This window comes from Nothoprocta perdicaria, unplaced genomic scaffold, assembly GCF_003342845.1.
Source record: "Nothoprocta perdicaria isolate Ctin4 unplaced genomic scaffold, notPer1 scaffold_80, whole genome shotgun sequence".
NCBI classification, from domain to species: domain Eukaryota; kingdom Metazoa; phylum Chordata; class Aves; order Tinamiformes; family Tinamidae; genus Nothoprocta; species Nothoprocta perdicaria.
In genome coordinates this window covers 844,699-861,119 of record NW_020456088.1, presented here as the reverse complement: position 1 = coordinate 861,119, position 16,421 = coordinate 844,699, and the positions used below count along the sequence as shown (strand labels likewise).

General features: G+C 44.3%; 1 protein-coding gene across 1 annotated transcript in view; it reads right to left on the bottom strand.

Annotated features, from left to right (window-relative positions):
- Positions 1–16,421, bottom strand: part of PRKAG2 (protein kinase AMP-activated non-catalytic subunit gamma 2) — a 186,196-nt gene that overhangs the window by 54,111 nt on the left and 115,664 nt on the right. The window contains exon 4 of the mRNA XM_026051911.1: positions 1,934–2,148. Within this exon, the coding sequence (XP_025907696.1) occupies positions 1,934–2,148 (215 nt within the window). The remainder of the gene's footprint in view (positions 1–1,933; positions 2,149–16,421) is intronic.

Below are 16,421 nucleotides of genomic sequence, written 5' to 3'. Positions count from 1 at the left end.
AAACAAACAAAATATATATGTGCACAATGAGCTCAAAATGCAAATAATTACAGCAATGTGTTGAGATTAGTTCCAGGATCTTATACTGCACCTTCCTAAATTCACCTGCTCTTCTTTTGTCTGTTTGTTTGTATGTTTTATTGCACTTCAGGGTCTGGGTCCAAGGGTTCGTCTCTGCTACTGCAATTGTGAACCATCACACATTAACACTGCTAAGTACACACTGTAATACGTAAAGGGAGACTTCAGCTGATAGTGCCCTGTAGATAAGAGCTAACTTCTTCCTGATGTCAGCCTAGAAATTTCCCTCTCACTAATCTGTACATCTAACCATGTTTCCAGTGTGAAACATTTATCATATAATTTAGAGTGTGTTTTTAAGATAACTGGATTTGTCATGCCCACAGCAGTGATGTCAGTAAATGAGTTTGCCTTTCTAAGATTTGCTTATGGCCTATGCATTATGAAAACAAACGTCTGCTGACATGCAACAGAAACCAAACTCGGGGTTAATGGAAATAACAAAATGCTTGAAGTGCAAACTCAAATCTAGGTCATTGTCTCCTGTTGCCGTATGCAAGGCCAATTACAGGGAAAAATTAGACTCTGCCATCATCAAAAGACAAAACAGTCCTGAGCAAACACTCATCAGCTTTAGATTCATGTCCTCCTGTAGAAATGTAGCCCAACAGTTTCCTATTACAACGTCTATGATGTCTGCTGAAAATGAAACACGAAGAGCTTTGTTCCTCGCTGAGCGGGAGCTGCTGACATCGGCTCCCCGGCAAAGTGAAGCCCTGGTGATTCCCAAGCAGCCCTGCACACTCCTTCTTCCCAGAGGTAAATGAGCACAGCAGATACAACAAAGCTAATTGGATCCTATACATCCTATATATAAGCATTATGCAAATTTCTGTGTCTTCTGTACAGAAGATAATGAGGTCCTATATACTGAGTTTGCAGAGAAACTTTTTCATGTACAGATATACAGCCACACCAATTTATAAACACTTGCCACTAATTCTATTTCTTCTGTCACCTTCCACTCAAATTCACACCATCTCAATCAGCAAGTAATTAAAGAGCAAATAAACTTAGGCACTGGAATGCCTAAGATTATGTTGGTTCCTTCTTGGAACCAAGAATGGAAGGGAATGGAAAAGATTCCCCTGTATTTGCACCACAAAGATAACTGCAAATGAAAATAATATATATAATTGAAGACAAATTTTCAAATTGAAGACAAATTTTCAAGAATGGCTATAAAGCAGGAGTTCATCAGGTGTAAAAACAGGAAGAAGACAAGTATTCTGGCCAACATGAACTATCAGCATGACCTGGTCATGAAGAAGCTAAGAGATTTTATAAGAAAAATATTTCCAATTGTGTTATTGAATTGGCCCGGGTAAGATCTCAGCAACAGAATGAATGTAAAGGGAACCAGAAGCAAAATGGGACTTAGCTGCAGAGCAAGAAGTCTGTAATTTGCAGAGATACTTCAGCTTGCTCAGTCTAGAAAAACAAAGGTTGGCCAGAAGTGTAACAGGATGTAAAAAACACTGAATGAAAACAGCAGCCAGGGCAAATGGTCATAAAATTAGGCATAAAAAATAGGCTGAAAATGTGAAAGATTTTACATGCTGGGAAAAAGAGGAAGAGCTAAGGGAAACAAATACAGTGAGCTGACCCTGGTTGTCCCAGGCACTGCAGACTCCAAAGGCATTAGGTCCCAAACCTGCTGTTCCAGGTCTCAGTTTCTCCTTGGTGGCTTTCCTATCAGCACTTCTTAAGGGAAGTAAATGATCCTGAACAAAATTTTATCCTTCTTATCAATTTACAGATCAATTTAGAGACTGACGGTCATAAAATAAGCAATCCTTGCACACAACCCTATGCATTTCCCCATGGACGTTTTATTTAATGTATTACTTACTGGTTTTGAGGTAGCACAAGGAGCTGGAGTCATTATAGGAGGCTTGGCTGCACTTTGGGATGGAGGCAAAGAAAATCCCTGCCCTGTGTCCGGAGGTGAGGAACAGTGAATCCGTGTTTCTAGTCTCTCTGGTTCATGCTTATAGGATTCGAGAGGAAACGTGGGCTGCTTGGTCACTTGTGTTGGGGTGGATGGAGATGAGGAGAGGCCAGAGGCTGTAAAAAACCAAAAGGATAATTACTAAAGTTCAGCTCAGAAGAAAAGCAGACAGAAATCTCAGCTTTACAGTGAACCTGTAGCTTTTCATCAGCTTTTCCCAGACTACAAAATACCTATTTCATGCTCGTGTTTATAAACGGGACTTACTCCACATTCCCATTAAAACTTCTCATGATTTGACTGGTTTGTCTGTCTGATCCATGGTCTAAGCAGCCACAGTGACGAGTTAAGAGAGCTGAAAGTTTCCATTACATTAAGCTCCTCTTTGATTCCTTATTCCTAACATGGCATAAAATGACAATTACCACCAACACTGATATTACTTTTATCATTATGATTTTTAATACTCCTTTTAGTCTGTGGATTCTCCATTATAACAAATGACAAGATAAAGCAAGATAAAGCTCTTATAACAAGAGCATTAATTGTTTTGTGTTTTTTTTTTTTTTGTTTTCATTGTTTTAACAGTATCTCAACCAGTTGGATTTAACAGTATCTCAACCAGCGGCTTTTGAGGGAATGACTGTTCAAATCTTTTTGCTGGAAGTCAATGTTGATAGTAGATCATTTCTCTTATAAGCATCCCGATTTTATTTAACAGATATATGCAGCTCAGCTTTACCTTCAGGTTATATTCTTACTGCAGTTCTGAACTGTGATCAAGCAGATCATTAAAACTATCTTTATTATCCATTTAATAACCAGCAGACATCCACACCCAACTGCAAAATCCGAGTTAAAACACCCACGTTTCTTGGTAGAGCTGCACATCAGTAAATAAACAAGGGCAACTCCCTCCTGCCAGCATAAATCATTTTCAAGGGGAGTTGGTCTTAATGGAAACTATGCAACACAATTCAGTAATAACTAAGATGCTAGAGTGAAAAAATTAGCAACTCAGCTGTTCAAGAAGCATCTTTACTTAAGAAACTAATATTTCTAACATGTCTAGGGGAGAGCTACCATATCTTATGATTATAGCAGTAATAGGTAAAGCAGTTTAAATAAGTGTTATTTGAATATCTTTTTTTTTTTTTAATAAAAGCAGTCTCTTTTAGATGGCTTTTACATACTAGTGACTTAAAACTAAGAGAATAGAAGCACTCACCGAGAAACCTGCAAACTGATTAACCTCTAATGTGTTTTTATTTATACATTAATACCTTTTTTTATTTATACAGGTATTAATGGTGCAGTGTGTCTTCGAATGAAAATCCTAACTCTTGTTGGAAATTTTTCAGTAAAGACCCCTACTTAGTGCCTCTCTTCAGTCCTTTTCCAACACTGCAGTTGCCCTCCAAGGAGTGATATTTCACTGATGAGAGCTGCAGCTCTGCAGATCAAGCAGCAATAATCCAGTGAATAATCCAGGGTGTTGCAGGCAGATAGAGAGGCTGGGGAGCAAAAGAGCCACAAATATTTTGAATGTCCTCAACTTCTCATTTCAGTGGGATTAGAGAGTGTTCCCATCCTGCAGCATTAAAAGGACAGCTAATTTCCTGCTCAGTTTTTGCTTACAAGCAGGTTCAAGTGAACCGCACTGGGGAAGGTGCTGTTATCCTCCGTGTTTTTTATGGATGCACAAATGATTCCTGAGCACTTAGAGCAGGGTTTGAGGTGGATGGTAGCTGTAATGGATGCAAATGTAAAACGAAAAGCGTTTTAGCGAAAAGGGAAAGAAAACCACCCTGAGCTCTGAAGGTCTTGCTGCTGGATGTGTTCACTCTGTGCCAATGCATTCAGCAAGTCAACAGGAACCATTTCCAGCATCAACAAGCTCTGCCAAAAGGGTTATTACCAGACACAAGGGAACCACATATTCCCTGCCCGAGCAAGGCTGGCACATCCTGTATAGAGGACGGCTACAGGGCGCAGGAGGAGGAGATCAAAGGAGAGCTCTTACATCCTATGAAAACTATTGTCACCTCATTATAAACGTACAACACTTTATTGAGCACAGCCAGGACAGCTCCTGCCCAGGACTTCTCACAGACAGCATGGCTTACATTTTATTAAAACACCCACTAGTTGTGAGCCTCCTTTTGCATGCCAGCCTCAGACACTTGGCATGAGTTTTCATAGGTGATGAACATCTCTGACTCCAGCAGCTTTAATGGAGAACTTTGGTACTTGGAACTAGCTGTCTCTACTAGGCACGTAAAACAAAATGTCCTCAGAATAAGGCACACCTAAATATATTTCAGATTAAATTTGTCTGTCACTGTTTCTGCAATAAATGCGGAGAGGCAACAGTAATTATTTTGAGAAGAATTTGATTAGCTTATCTAGTTAGATTTCAACCTTTGATACTTAAAGTCTACCTCATAGCATCTACCTGTTGTATTTACATTTGTATAATGTGGAGACTGAGAGGAAAATTCTCAAGAAAATATTTAAAGTATTTATGATTACTAAAAGAAAAGACTCCACTGCTATGATGCAGCCCAGCACTGCTAACACTACAAGGCATTTTGTAAATGCCTGTCACGTTAAACAATGAAAATCTGCAACATATTCCCAAACCAAAGTCAGTTCAAGAATAATCAAACTTTGCATTAATTTAAAACCTATTGAAGTGACATCTAAAAAGGTAACATCTAAAAATTGGTGTAAATACAGAATTATATGTGTGTGTAGTAGCCGCCCTCTTCTACAACACAGTATGTTGGTTGAGGAGACAGGGAGATACAACTATATCCTGTAGTTGAAAATGGTTTAGTATATGGTACTAAACAGTCTTGGTTTAAATACATTAAAAATTGTCTAATTTACTCCCTTAGATTAGGGAAAAATAAATACACTAAACCCCAAGCTTTCATACATATAACTAAAAATTCTCCCAGGGAGAAGCCAACCCAGGGAGAAAATGACATTTTGGAGAAAATGTAGCTAAAACCATTAGGCAGTAAAAACTATCCAGCAATTCTAGACTCTTCTACAGATGAAGTTAAAAAAAAAATCAATATGTATGTAAGATGTTGGATAAAAAACAATATTCGTGATTGCCTGTAAACTATACTGGTCTGCTAATGAGATGAAGTGATATTGTAAGTGATTCTCTCTTATGGTAATGTTTCTTTTGTCAGAGAATGAAATGAGTAATCAAACATGGTATCTTCATGTTAGCAGACTAAAATAGCATTTCAGTCTTCCATTATATTATTAAAACAATATTTTCTTAAAAAAAAAGATGGAAAAAGCTCTAGCAGACCATTTACTCTCTCTCTGGCTATCAGAAAGCTCTGCTCTCTATTTTCTATTTGATTGTCCCACTGCAGTTTTAAGGTGGTCCAAAAGTTTTGCTTTTGTTCCAGTTGATCTTGACATTTCCTTTCTGGAAGCAAAATAACAAGAACTGACAGATAACTTTGTGCTTTCCTTAGCGATGAGTCTGAACTCCTAATATCTGCAAATTGCCGTCTTTGGAATTCATGCAAGGAAGTAATTTACATATTATATTTTTACTCAGAATATGTATGTGAGATCATAAGAGAATTACAAAGTGCTCTGATATCTTCCTTATTCCTCTGCTGTTCAACAAGCAGGATACACCTAACTCACCTCATTTAACTTCAGCTCAGATCAACCTCCATCTTTACTTCCTCCCCATTAAAAGTTTATTATTAAACAAGTCACTGTTTAAGCAGATGATTTCCCCTGTTCCCAACATCCAAACACGTCCATTTCCAACTGCCTTTTCAATAACTAACATATTTATTTTCCCTTCCCAAAACATTTGCGTTTCAACAAAATCCTTAGGAAGAAATTTCCAGCCTCCCGCAGAGGGTGAAGCACTCCTGTATCCACTTAAACAGAAATGAATACTCAGAAACTGGAAGGCTGCTCTTATTTATGGGCCAAATGGGCCAACTTTAGGTTGTCCTCGGCCTCTGTCCTCTCCAGTGGTGTGTGATGGTGGCTCAGTTCATCGCCTGCACCTGAGCAACGTCTGCAAGACCCGAGCAAGTTCTTCAAGAGCTTTGGCCCAAACTAGCACATAACACTATGTCGTATTTAGTTTACACAACTAAAACAACAAAAATCAGGTTGGTAACTTCACTTCTTTTTCTAAACATGTGCAGCTATGTCATTTAAATAAAGCCCTTGTTTTGCCCAGCACTAAAACCTCCACCCAGCCCTCTGGGCGCTGTGATCCAAAGCAGCCTTCCCTGCTGCACAACAGGAAAGGAGAGAGGGCTGCAGGGCCACTCCTGTACTCATTCCCGAGGGAAGAAAGGTGCCTACCCGGTCACATTCCCTGGTTTCCTATGGTCCCAGGTGACACCCCCAATCAGTTCTGCCACCTGCACTTCATGCCTGGCCTGGCAGGATGCATCTGGTGGCTTTGCTGAGGAAGGATGCTCACAGCCCTGCGCTTCCTGCAAAAGCCTCCCTTTTATCTACTGGCTCCACTGCATGTACTTCTGTCCAAAGCACTAAAATCAACCCCGTAAGAAAAACCCTTGCCCCTGTGGGGACCTCTGGAGCCATCTGCCCATAGATCAGGTTGTTGCAGAGTCCAGCGATGCTCCTTTGGACTGCTGCCCACATCAGGATGGGCTTGAGTGGATCTGCATCTTTATCTGCTTAAAATGATGCCGATAAAACTGGTGAGGGTTATGAGGAACAAGAAACAAATCCCTCTTGCAGTTTACCTCCTTCTAGGTATCACACGCCAGTATTCTCCCATTCCCTGGTCCTATAACTTGATCTAGCAGATAACAACATTGCTAACATACAGAGATAGTGCTGAAATAGCTTCCCAAGCTTATAAGCAGGGATATGTTCACCTAGCACTCAATGTGAATCTGGAATTAAAAAAAATAATAAAAAAAAATCCATTTGCAGTCCTTCCGAGTGACATTTTTTGTCTGATTCCTTCCATAAATCAGAGCAATGCAGCCCTCTCCTTTGCATTCCTCGGCTGGCATAGGAACACGCAGGCTGTGGCTGCTGCATTTTAATAGTCAGAAACACGAGGGAATCTTAAGCCCAGCCTGCTGTTCATTAAGCTGATCCACTCTTCAGGCACAATCCTATGTTAATTTTGACACATAAGCAAATTGATGCAGATTGTGGGAAATGAAGCTCGTTGCCACTGACTGTTACTAAACGGTTGTAAAGTTAGGAACCCATAAGCAGATGAATGGCAACTGGCTGTTTCTAATCAAGTAGTTCTTGTGATATTGGCCGTAAATGTGGTAAAACAGCATTTAGTTCAAGAGGAAAATTAAGCTGGAGTAATTTGAGTAATTACCAAAAAGTAAGACAGATCCTTCCCACCTGGATGCCCCCCGTGCCACGTGCTCTGCAAGTCCCTGCTGGAGCAGGGGCGTTGGACTAAATGATCTCTAGAGGTCTCTTCCAACCTCAACCATTCTGTGATTCTCAGGAACTTTTCCTGCCCTATCTTGAATTTTCATGAGCACTCCAGGATACCTCCCTCGCTACAGGAACTTCCCTTCTCCAACTGTCGATCCACATCACTTGTGTCTGTGATGAACAGGTCACTCCGATATCACTTCATTGACCAGGCAACACAGCCCTTCATCCGAGCTCCTTAGTGAAAGTTGGGCAGCAGCTACCCCAGCTGCAAGACTCTGCAAGAAACAACTCCGTGGCTCTTCATGTAGCACAGTACTCAAGGGCAGCCTTACTTCTCAAAAAAATCATTCAGGGTCATTTAGTCAAACCTGGTTTCCACCCTCTCCTTCTCCCAAGCTTATCACTTCTCAGCTGATCCAGCTTTGCGCAGCAAACACAGGCCTACGAACTGAATCTTTATTATTCATGCCGTGGAGTGAGGCTAGACAAGGCTGACATCCATTCTTTCCAACAGGAATTATTAATTTCACAGCAACCATGAGGAAGTCTCCATGCAGTAACCTGATGCAATCTGCATGGCAGTCACCTAGAGCATCAAGCAGATACTTCCCTCTCCCTGTGTTTTCCCCTGGGTATCCTCTATTCACTGTCAAGAACAAAGTGTTGGGCTGGCAGGATTTGGACTGGGTGATCTTTGGTGACTTCATGTGCCATCAACCAGTGTCATGCCACCAGAGCAGTCAGGAAATGATCATCCAAGTCAAGGTTCCCTTCATCTCACCCTGCTTTCCCTTGGCTGCTCTGTCACCTTAGAAACTTCTCTGGTTTTGTCCCCAAGCCGTGTGGTACCTTCCAGGCCGATTGTCCCAGGGAAGACGTGTCCTGTCACCAGTGCTGACTGGCAAGTGAGATTAATGATGGGAGCCGTTAAATAGGCAAAAGAAATCATCGCTTGGGTCCAGCTGAAACAAGGCAGAGACACGTTCTTTCCTTACCTACCTAACACAGTCACATACAAGAATGAACACCAGAAAACAAGCAGTGAGAGAGGGTTTGCCAAAGCAAAAATGAGACAGAAGAGGCTGGTGGGGAGAATGAGCAACAGAGGTCCACGTGTCCTGCCCACTTAGGCCATTTTCTCCGTGTTACCTTAGGCCTCCAAGTCATCGGCTGCCCTGCTGCTCCCGAGCAGATCATACCCATTGGCAAGGCAATGGTAGCCTGCAGGAAACATTTTGTGGGATTCAAATCCCTACAGCAGCCCTGTGCTCCTTCCCTCTTATCCCACGATTCAAGCCCATGAATTTTCATATATAGCTCTAAATAATTATACATATTCCTCATAGTTAGATGAGTTGTGCCACTCACTTTGCTTTTAGAATTGCTTCTTTTCAGAGGAGACTTGCATTTCTCTTTTGTTCAGCAGATAAATTCTGACCTTGTGGCTTTTAAAGCAGCCAATCCATGGGATCAACACACAGCAAACCCATCAGAAATCCTGCGCTGGAGCAGCACTCGCTCTGTGGTTTTTACATCTCATCAGCAGACGTAACCACCGTGACAGTAGCTCCAGTTTGGCTTCCAGCTCCCAGCTTTCCACTATTCATAGAATCATAGAATAGAATCATAGAATGCCGAAGGTTGGAAGGGACCCCAGAGGTCATCGAGTCCAACCCCCCTGCACACGCAGGGTCACTTAGAGCACGTGGCACAGGGCTGCATCCAAGCGGGTTTTAAAGATCTCCAAAGAAGGAGACTCCACAACCTCTCTGGGCAGCCTGTTCCAGTGCTTTGTCACCCTCACAGTGAAGAAATGCTTCCTTAAGTTCCTGTGGAACTTCCGATGCTTCAGTTTGAAGCCATTTCCTCTAGTCCTATCACTGTCCACCACTGAAAAGAGGCCGCCCCCCTCCTCCTCACTGCCTCCCTTGAGGTATTTATACACGCTGATCAGGTCCCCCCTCAGCCTCCTCTTCTCCAGGCTGAACAGACCCAGCTCTCTCAGCCTTTGCTTATAGGGCAGATGTTCCAGGCCCCTGATCATCCTGGTAGCCCTGCGCTGGACTCTCTCCAGCAGCTCCACATCCCTCTTGTGCTGGAGAGAGTCCAGAGCTGGACGCAGTACTCCAGATGTGGCCTCACCAGGGCTGTGTATAGGGGGACGATCACCCCCCTCATCTTGCAAGGTAGTGGCCTGACAGGGAAATATCTGTTCCTGGGGGTGCAGGAAGCAGAAGCGGGACGCTTGGATGTGCATCCCCTTCCAAATGACTATCCCTGTGCACAAACCTGGGTCTATGCCAACAGGATCTGACATTCCCCAGTTTCAGGGGTAACCATCGAGTCACAACAAGAACTAACTGTGCAGGACACGAATCTAACAAGTCACTAAAACGAACATCACTCACTCCATTCAAACTGCTCTAAAAGAACACACAACATGGGTGCAAACCCCAGCTTTCCATCCACAAGCCACTCCAGACAACCAGGGAGCGTGAGTGAATGCCAATAAACCACGTGCACCACCTGGCCCCTATCGCAGCCTGATGATAAGGGCTGCAAGGAAAATAAATCCCTGCCGGCTTGCCAGGCCAGTGCCAGCACGTTGGCTGGGCTCTGTCCCGCATCACACGGCAGATTCCCGTGGTCACTTGTCCTCGCGCTGGTTTGGGCCGGCCGCAGAGCAGCAAAGCCCGCAGCAGGAGACCTGTGTTTACTCAACACACCAGCTGCCATCTCGGCCGTCACCGAGTGCTTTGCATTCGGCATCTGTGGCTTTAATGAAACAACTTTTTGTTTTCTGCTTCAGCAAAGCCAGGTCTGGCTCCTGACGCAGCAATTCCCATGCTAACCTCTGCCACCCAATCTGTGGGTGCCCTCTTTGCTTTTTTTTTTTTTTATTTTTTTTTCCCAAGATGAGTTAAGTCCTGCGTTGAAGAAAGGTGCAGATTGCCTGCCGTGGGTGACCACAAACTGGCTGTTTCTGCCTAGCACCCTCTCCTTTGCTCCAAGCACTTCATGGGCTTTGCACACACTGCAGAGCTGTTGTGGTTGTTCTTTTTTTTGTTCCTGGTTGCACTCACTGCATGCAGCACAGACAAGAGCAAAACAGATCCCACTGGCCAGAAGGATTTTCACTTTGATAGACAAGGGAAAAGAGGAGGGGAATTAGGGGAGAAAGCAGGGAAGGGTAATGCTGTACAGCCAACAGACCACAAATTCAGGAATAATTACAGATCACAGAATGTTTAAGGTTGGAAGGGACCTCTAGAGATCATCCAGACCAACCCTCCTGCTCAAGCAGGACACCTAGAGCATGTGGCACAGGGAACTTGCCTCTTTGGAGGCTTAATATGGTTTTCATACTTGATCCCTATACTAAATATCAACTTTTTTAAAAAGTACCTGTTTTGGAGGATTGCAGAACACTGTGACTCGTTGCTTCTCTGATAGATTTGTCATTTGCTCTGCAAAAATAAGTTTAAAAAGGTGGAATTGAGGCAAAGATGCGAATCAGCCTCTCCTTGTTTGCTTGCTCTAAATCAGAGCATTATCTTTAATTGTGCCTTATTACCTGCTAAAGCAGAGGAATACCCCATGCAGACAAGTAAGTCCCATTTTGCATATATGTCACTAGAGGTCCAAGTTAATTAAAAGAACAGTCTGAATTGTAGCCTGCAGAGTCCCACTGGAATCACTGTGGGTAATTTCATCTTTATAGGACATCTACTTTCTATGTAACTGAGGGACAGAATATTAATGCATCTAAAGACTGCTGGGATGTCCTGTGGACATGGAAGCTCCAGGACTGGTGCCAGGAGAATCCAAGCTTTAATACCTACCATCCACCAACAACACAAGTGTTCGGATGATGCCACTTTCTGAGGTTCAGAAGAGCAGGTTTTAAGACTGCCAGAGCAAAAGTCTTCAGTACTCAGACCCATCCTCTCTTTTTGAGAGTTTTTGATTTATATTTATCTCAGTTTCCTAATCCATACAGAGGGAAATAGCTGCAGAGATGCTAGCAAGAGCACCAGCACCACAGATGAACTGCAAGTCTCATAGCACAATTTACTTTTATTTATTTTTTTTACAAGTGGCACTCAGGTGCAAGTAATTAAATATTTGCAAAGTGCTGCAAACCCTCAGGAAAGCTGTAAGCAGAGGATCAAGTCAGATTTAGCATTTTCTTTGCTTATGAAATTCCCTTTTTCATTTCTAACCCTCTGTTCTCCTCTTATTAAAAGAACAAAAACCCCCTCCCTCACTCGAGCTCTTCTCAAAACTCAACGGGAGTCCGAGCGCTGCTTCAGCCTGCGGTGTCTCCTCTCCCCACTGCGTCTGACTCAGACTTGTCTCATCCTCATTCTTATCTTGCTAACCTGGGAATTAATCATCCTGTGCACATATGGCGCAGCAGAGACAGTGCGGTGCTCTCTAGCACACCTACAAAAGCCTTCTGAAGAAATAACTAATGACTTTGTGGCTCTGGTTTGACTGAGAATAAATTGCTATGGGCCTGCTCCTGCTCCTTGTGGCCCTTGATGGTATAATTTCCATTATCTGCAGTGGTCCTGGATTGTGCTTTCAGCTGAGCATTAGAGCAGTAAACAGCACAGCCTGGAGATTTTCTATCTGTTAAGATCACAGCTTTCTCCAGACATTGGACTGCTCAGAGAGTAACCTTCTCCTTCCCATGAAATGATTCACACAGCACTGGTTTTCTTCTGCCTTTCCTAATCAGATTTCCAAGTGGTGCTAGATTAAAATTAACCCCAGATCGTCATCCTTCTGGTTAGTGCTAATTCCGACCAGCTTCCTCACCCAGTTCAAAACCTTGTCCCGGCACAAGGGAGACAGCAGGAAAGGGAGCAGGAAGAAAGCAGAATCTCTCTGAACAGTGGCAGTGTGCAGCAAACTCCAGCCTAATTTTTTTATCTAACAGCTGCTATGAACAGGGTTGGATGCATCCAGGATCTGTTGGATGCATCCAGGATCTGGATGAGGGTAGAAGCAGAAAAACAGTGGGAAGGCAGCAGCACAGCAACATCCCTGCCCTGAGCTAGGAAGTACTAAATGGGGATGAGCCTTAGCATTTGCCACTGCCAGATCTCTGCTTCCCATATATAAGGAGTCAAAGTCACCAAATTATTACTTTCTTCTTCCAGAGCAGCAACTGGGTAAAATTAAAACCAAAAGAAGTCCTGCCTTCTTGCAGTGATTTTTCACACGAACAAGGTAATACTGTGGTGATACCCAGTCATGAAGTAGGGCTGAAGAGCAGGAATATCAGGAATATCACATTTCTCATGATCGAATGAGGAGGGACACTGAGGTGCTTCCCTCCATTAAAGTGTAGGTGACATATAGGAATGTCTACAAAGTCTTAGATATTAGTGTTGCTGTCACTGTGGAATTCATAGACTTAGTGAGCTTGCCACATGCTCAAGACAGCCATGAACATTTTGGCCCATTCCTGCTGTTCTCCATGAGACCCTCTCTTGCACTCCTAATGGGAGAATAAATTCAGTCAGGAATGAATCCCTACTTTGTTCAAATAAGCTTAAAGAGACTTTAAACACTGACCTGGATAAACATGAGTCATGCCGAATGAACCACCCTCATCCTGGGATATTCAGTGATCCTGTCATTATGGAGGTCCCCTGAAATTGCTAGTGATCTTTCATCACAGTCTTATCATTGAACATGAGTCATGAGCTAATCATGAGTCAGCAGTGCCCTTGTGGCCAAAAAGGCCAACGGGATCCTGGCTGCATCAGGAGGATGTCGCCAGCAGGTCAAGGGAGGGGATCCTGCCCCTCTCCTCAGCTCTGGTGAGGCTGCACCTGGAGTATTGGGGGCAGTTCTGGGCTCCTCAGCACTAGAGGCATGTGGAGCTTCTAGAGGGAGTCCAGCAGAGGGCAACCAAGATGATTAAAGGACTAGAGCATCTCTCGTATGAGAAAAGACTAAGTGAGCTGGGTCTGTTTAGCCTAGAGAAGACTGAGACGAGATCTGATCAATATGTATAAGTTCATGAGGGAAGAATGTAGGGAGGAAGGTGCCAAACTCTTCTCAGTGGTGGCCAGTGACAAGACAAGGGGTAATGAGCATAAGTTGAAACACAGGAAGTTCCATCTCCATGTGAGGAGGAACTTCTTCACTGTGAGAGTGACAGAGCCCTGGCACAGGCTGCCCCGGGAGGTTGTGGAGTCTCCTTCTCTGGAGGTCTCCAAATCCACCTGGATGCCGCCCTGTGCCCCGTGCTCTGAGTGTCCCTGCTGGAGCAGGGGGTTGGACTGGATGATCCCTAGAGGTCCCTTCCAGCCTTAACCATTCTGTGAGTCTGTGCAAGTCTGTGTCCTTGGCTGCCCGGAAGTAAAATTTTCACTCATAGCAGGGGTTTAAACTTCAGTGAAATCAATAGCATTGGACTCATCGAGAACAAGTCTAACTTCATATCTCTTTTGCTAACCATTTTACCAACTGCATTCATTTCTGATATAATTCTGCCTCAACTACATGGCATGAGGCTGGCCTTGTGACTCTGGCTTCTGTTCACAGGCTGCAAATCTTCCTCATGTACTTGCCTGCTCTCCAGAGCTCTTTCAACTCCAAAAACGGTCCTCAGGGAGGTTCCTTAGCCTGGCCGTGTCTCCTCTCAGCACCCGCCCTGTGGTGCTGCAAGCTCCTGGCAGCAGCAAACATAGCTGCCCTTCAACAGTGTTTGCTTACATTTTCCAAAGGGTTGGCCAGGCAATTTTCCTCTCCAGGAAATCCTCTCCCTCCCCTGTCATCCAACCCCAGCTTCACCCCATGGCCTATCCCAGGTCACTATTACAGCAAGCCTCCAGCACATGACAGCGGTCACATTCCTGGTGCGTTTCACTCCTCAGAGCTGTCATCTTGCTATAAAGCATGTGAAAACAGTAGAAGGCAAAAGTGCATGTTGAGAGAGCGAGCACCTAAAGAGCAGCTTCTCTGGAGCAGGGGACAATCCCCCGCCAGAGGGAAAGCCCTACACAGGGAGCAAAGCAAAGAGCAGTCCTGGTCTGAAGAAGTCCCACCTCTTGCCCAAACACTTCCAATCCCTGCCCTGTACCCAGCTTCCCCATATGCACTATACATGTATTTTTTTAAGTCTTTCTGTTTAGAACATTAATTTTCTTTCCTCCAGCTCATAATCCAATTCAAAGTGCTCTCTTCCCTTTCAAAATCCTATTTCCTTCCTGATACAAATATTCCACCTAATTTCCACTGTTCTCCATGATACAGCTCTCGCACACAGCCTTAAATTCCTTGGCTCCTACTGTTCCTTATCAAGCTCAGATCCTCCACACTTCTATGTAGCACATTGACTCCGCTTCTCATCTTTTGAGTTCTTCTAACATCTCAACAGAAACATCTTCCAACTTGCACCAAGGATGGTCCTGTCTGAGCCCTTCCAGATCCTCTCTTCATCCTCTCTTCCTGTACCATCCACACTATTCACTCTGAACAGCACAAAAGCTGCCCACTTTAAGTGGGCAAAGTGCACAAAATCAAGCATCTCCAATTGCTCTACAAGTCTCTGACCAACATTCCAGAGGCATCTCTATCTTCAGGCATTTTGCTATGTTCCGGTTCCCTCAACAAAAGGCATCCAAACCAACAGCAGACACTTTTCTATCCCATCTTCAGCTAGACTGAAGTAAGCCAGCCAGGCTATGCCAAGCAAAATTGCATGCTGCAGAGTGGCTTTCTGCTGCTGATAGTGCAGCAAGTGAATTTGGGTCTGAAGGCAAAAGAAGGTGAGCAGATACTGGCATTGGAAGTCAGGTGAAGACACCGTTGGTTGAGGACCACTGCTCTGCCATATATTTCAATAAAAACACAATCAAGCTTTGATTTGGTTTTCCTTCTAACTGCAAGAGAAGTCAAACCTTTTCTTAGAAAGAGAGCCCACCACAACCCTAGTCTTGCTCCAACAGCCAAATGGGAGTTGCTTACAGGTCTGCAGACAGCAAAACAGATACCCAATTCAGTGACTCGGGGCAGTCAGTTTTGTGCAAGACTGCAACAGGAACCATGCAGAAGGCCACCCATCTGCTTCCCCAAGGCCTCAAACTCAGCAGATGTCATGTAGTGGGGCAGACACAGTGGGCTACAGGAGGACCCTGCGGGCAGGACCAGCCTATCGAGGGGAGAATGAGGCCAGGACAGGTCCACCAGTCAGGACTACAGCAAGCAGTTTGCGATCACCCCAGCAGAGCAGGTTTAACCCCAATCTTCAGCCTGGAACAGATGATTACTGCAACCTCCACCCCATGACACAGATGGAAACACCAACAGGGTGCTGTGCTTTAAAGCAGAGTTCAGGCTGAAATCCCCTGAAGTGACAAGGTTGCTGAGCACCCACAGAGACACGTTCGCAGGCCGAGCATGGATGAGTTGAACGGAGCCATGTGCAGGGCACCCCTTACGCAAGCACAGACTCAGATAGCACCGAGCAAAGCCAGCACCGCAAAGGCTGAGGTGAACAACTGTCGGATGATAAAAGATTTCAGTCACTGCTGACTGAAGCTGGATTTAACCTAGCTGGGAAAGGCTTTGTATCTCATTACCACCCCACTGCGCCAGCCACTTCCCTCCCCAGCTGCACTGCTTTGACCTCATTTCTGAAAATAAATGATGAGCTGCTTTTTCCTCTTAACAAGGAACTATTGCGCTGGGAAGTGGCTTGCTTTCCGTTGTCAAGGTAAGGCAGTGCCACAAGCTGTTCCTCGTCGTTCCTCGAAGCACAGGCAGCTCAGGATGAGGCCATCACTCTCAGAAACCCAGCACAGCCCCTGGGTAACCAGAGCTCCCGCTTGGAAAGCTGCTTAGATCCAATCTGCCTCTGCAAACAGACTGGGACAAGTTTTCAGACACTTCTGCAAGTCATAAACTGCTTTACCCCGATTTA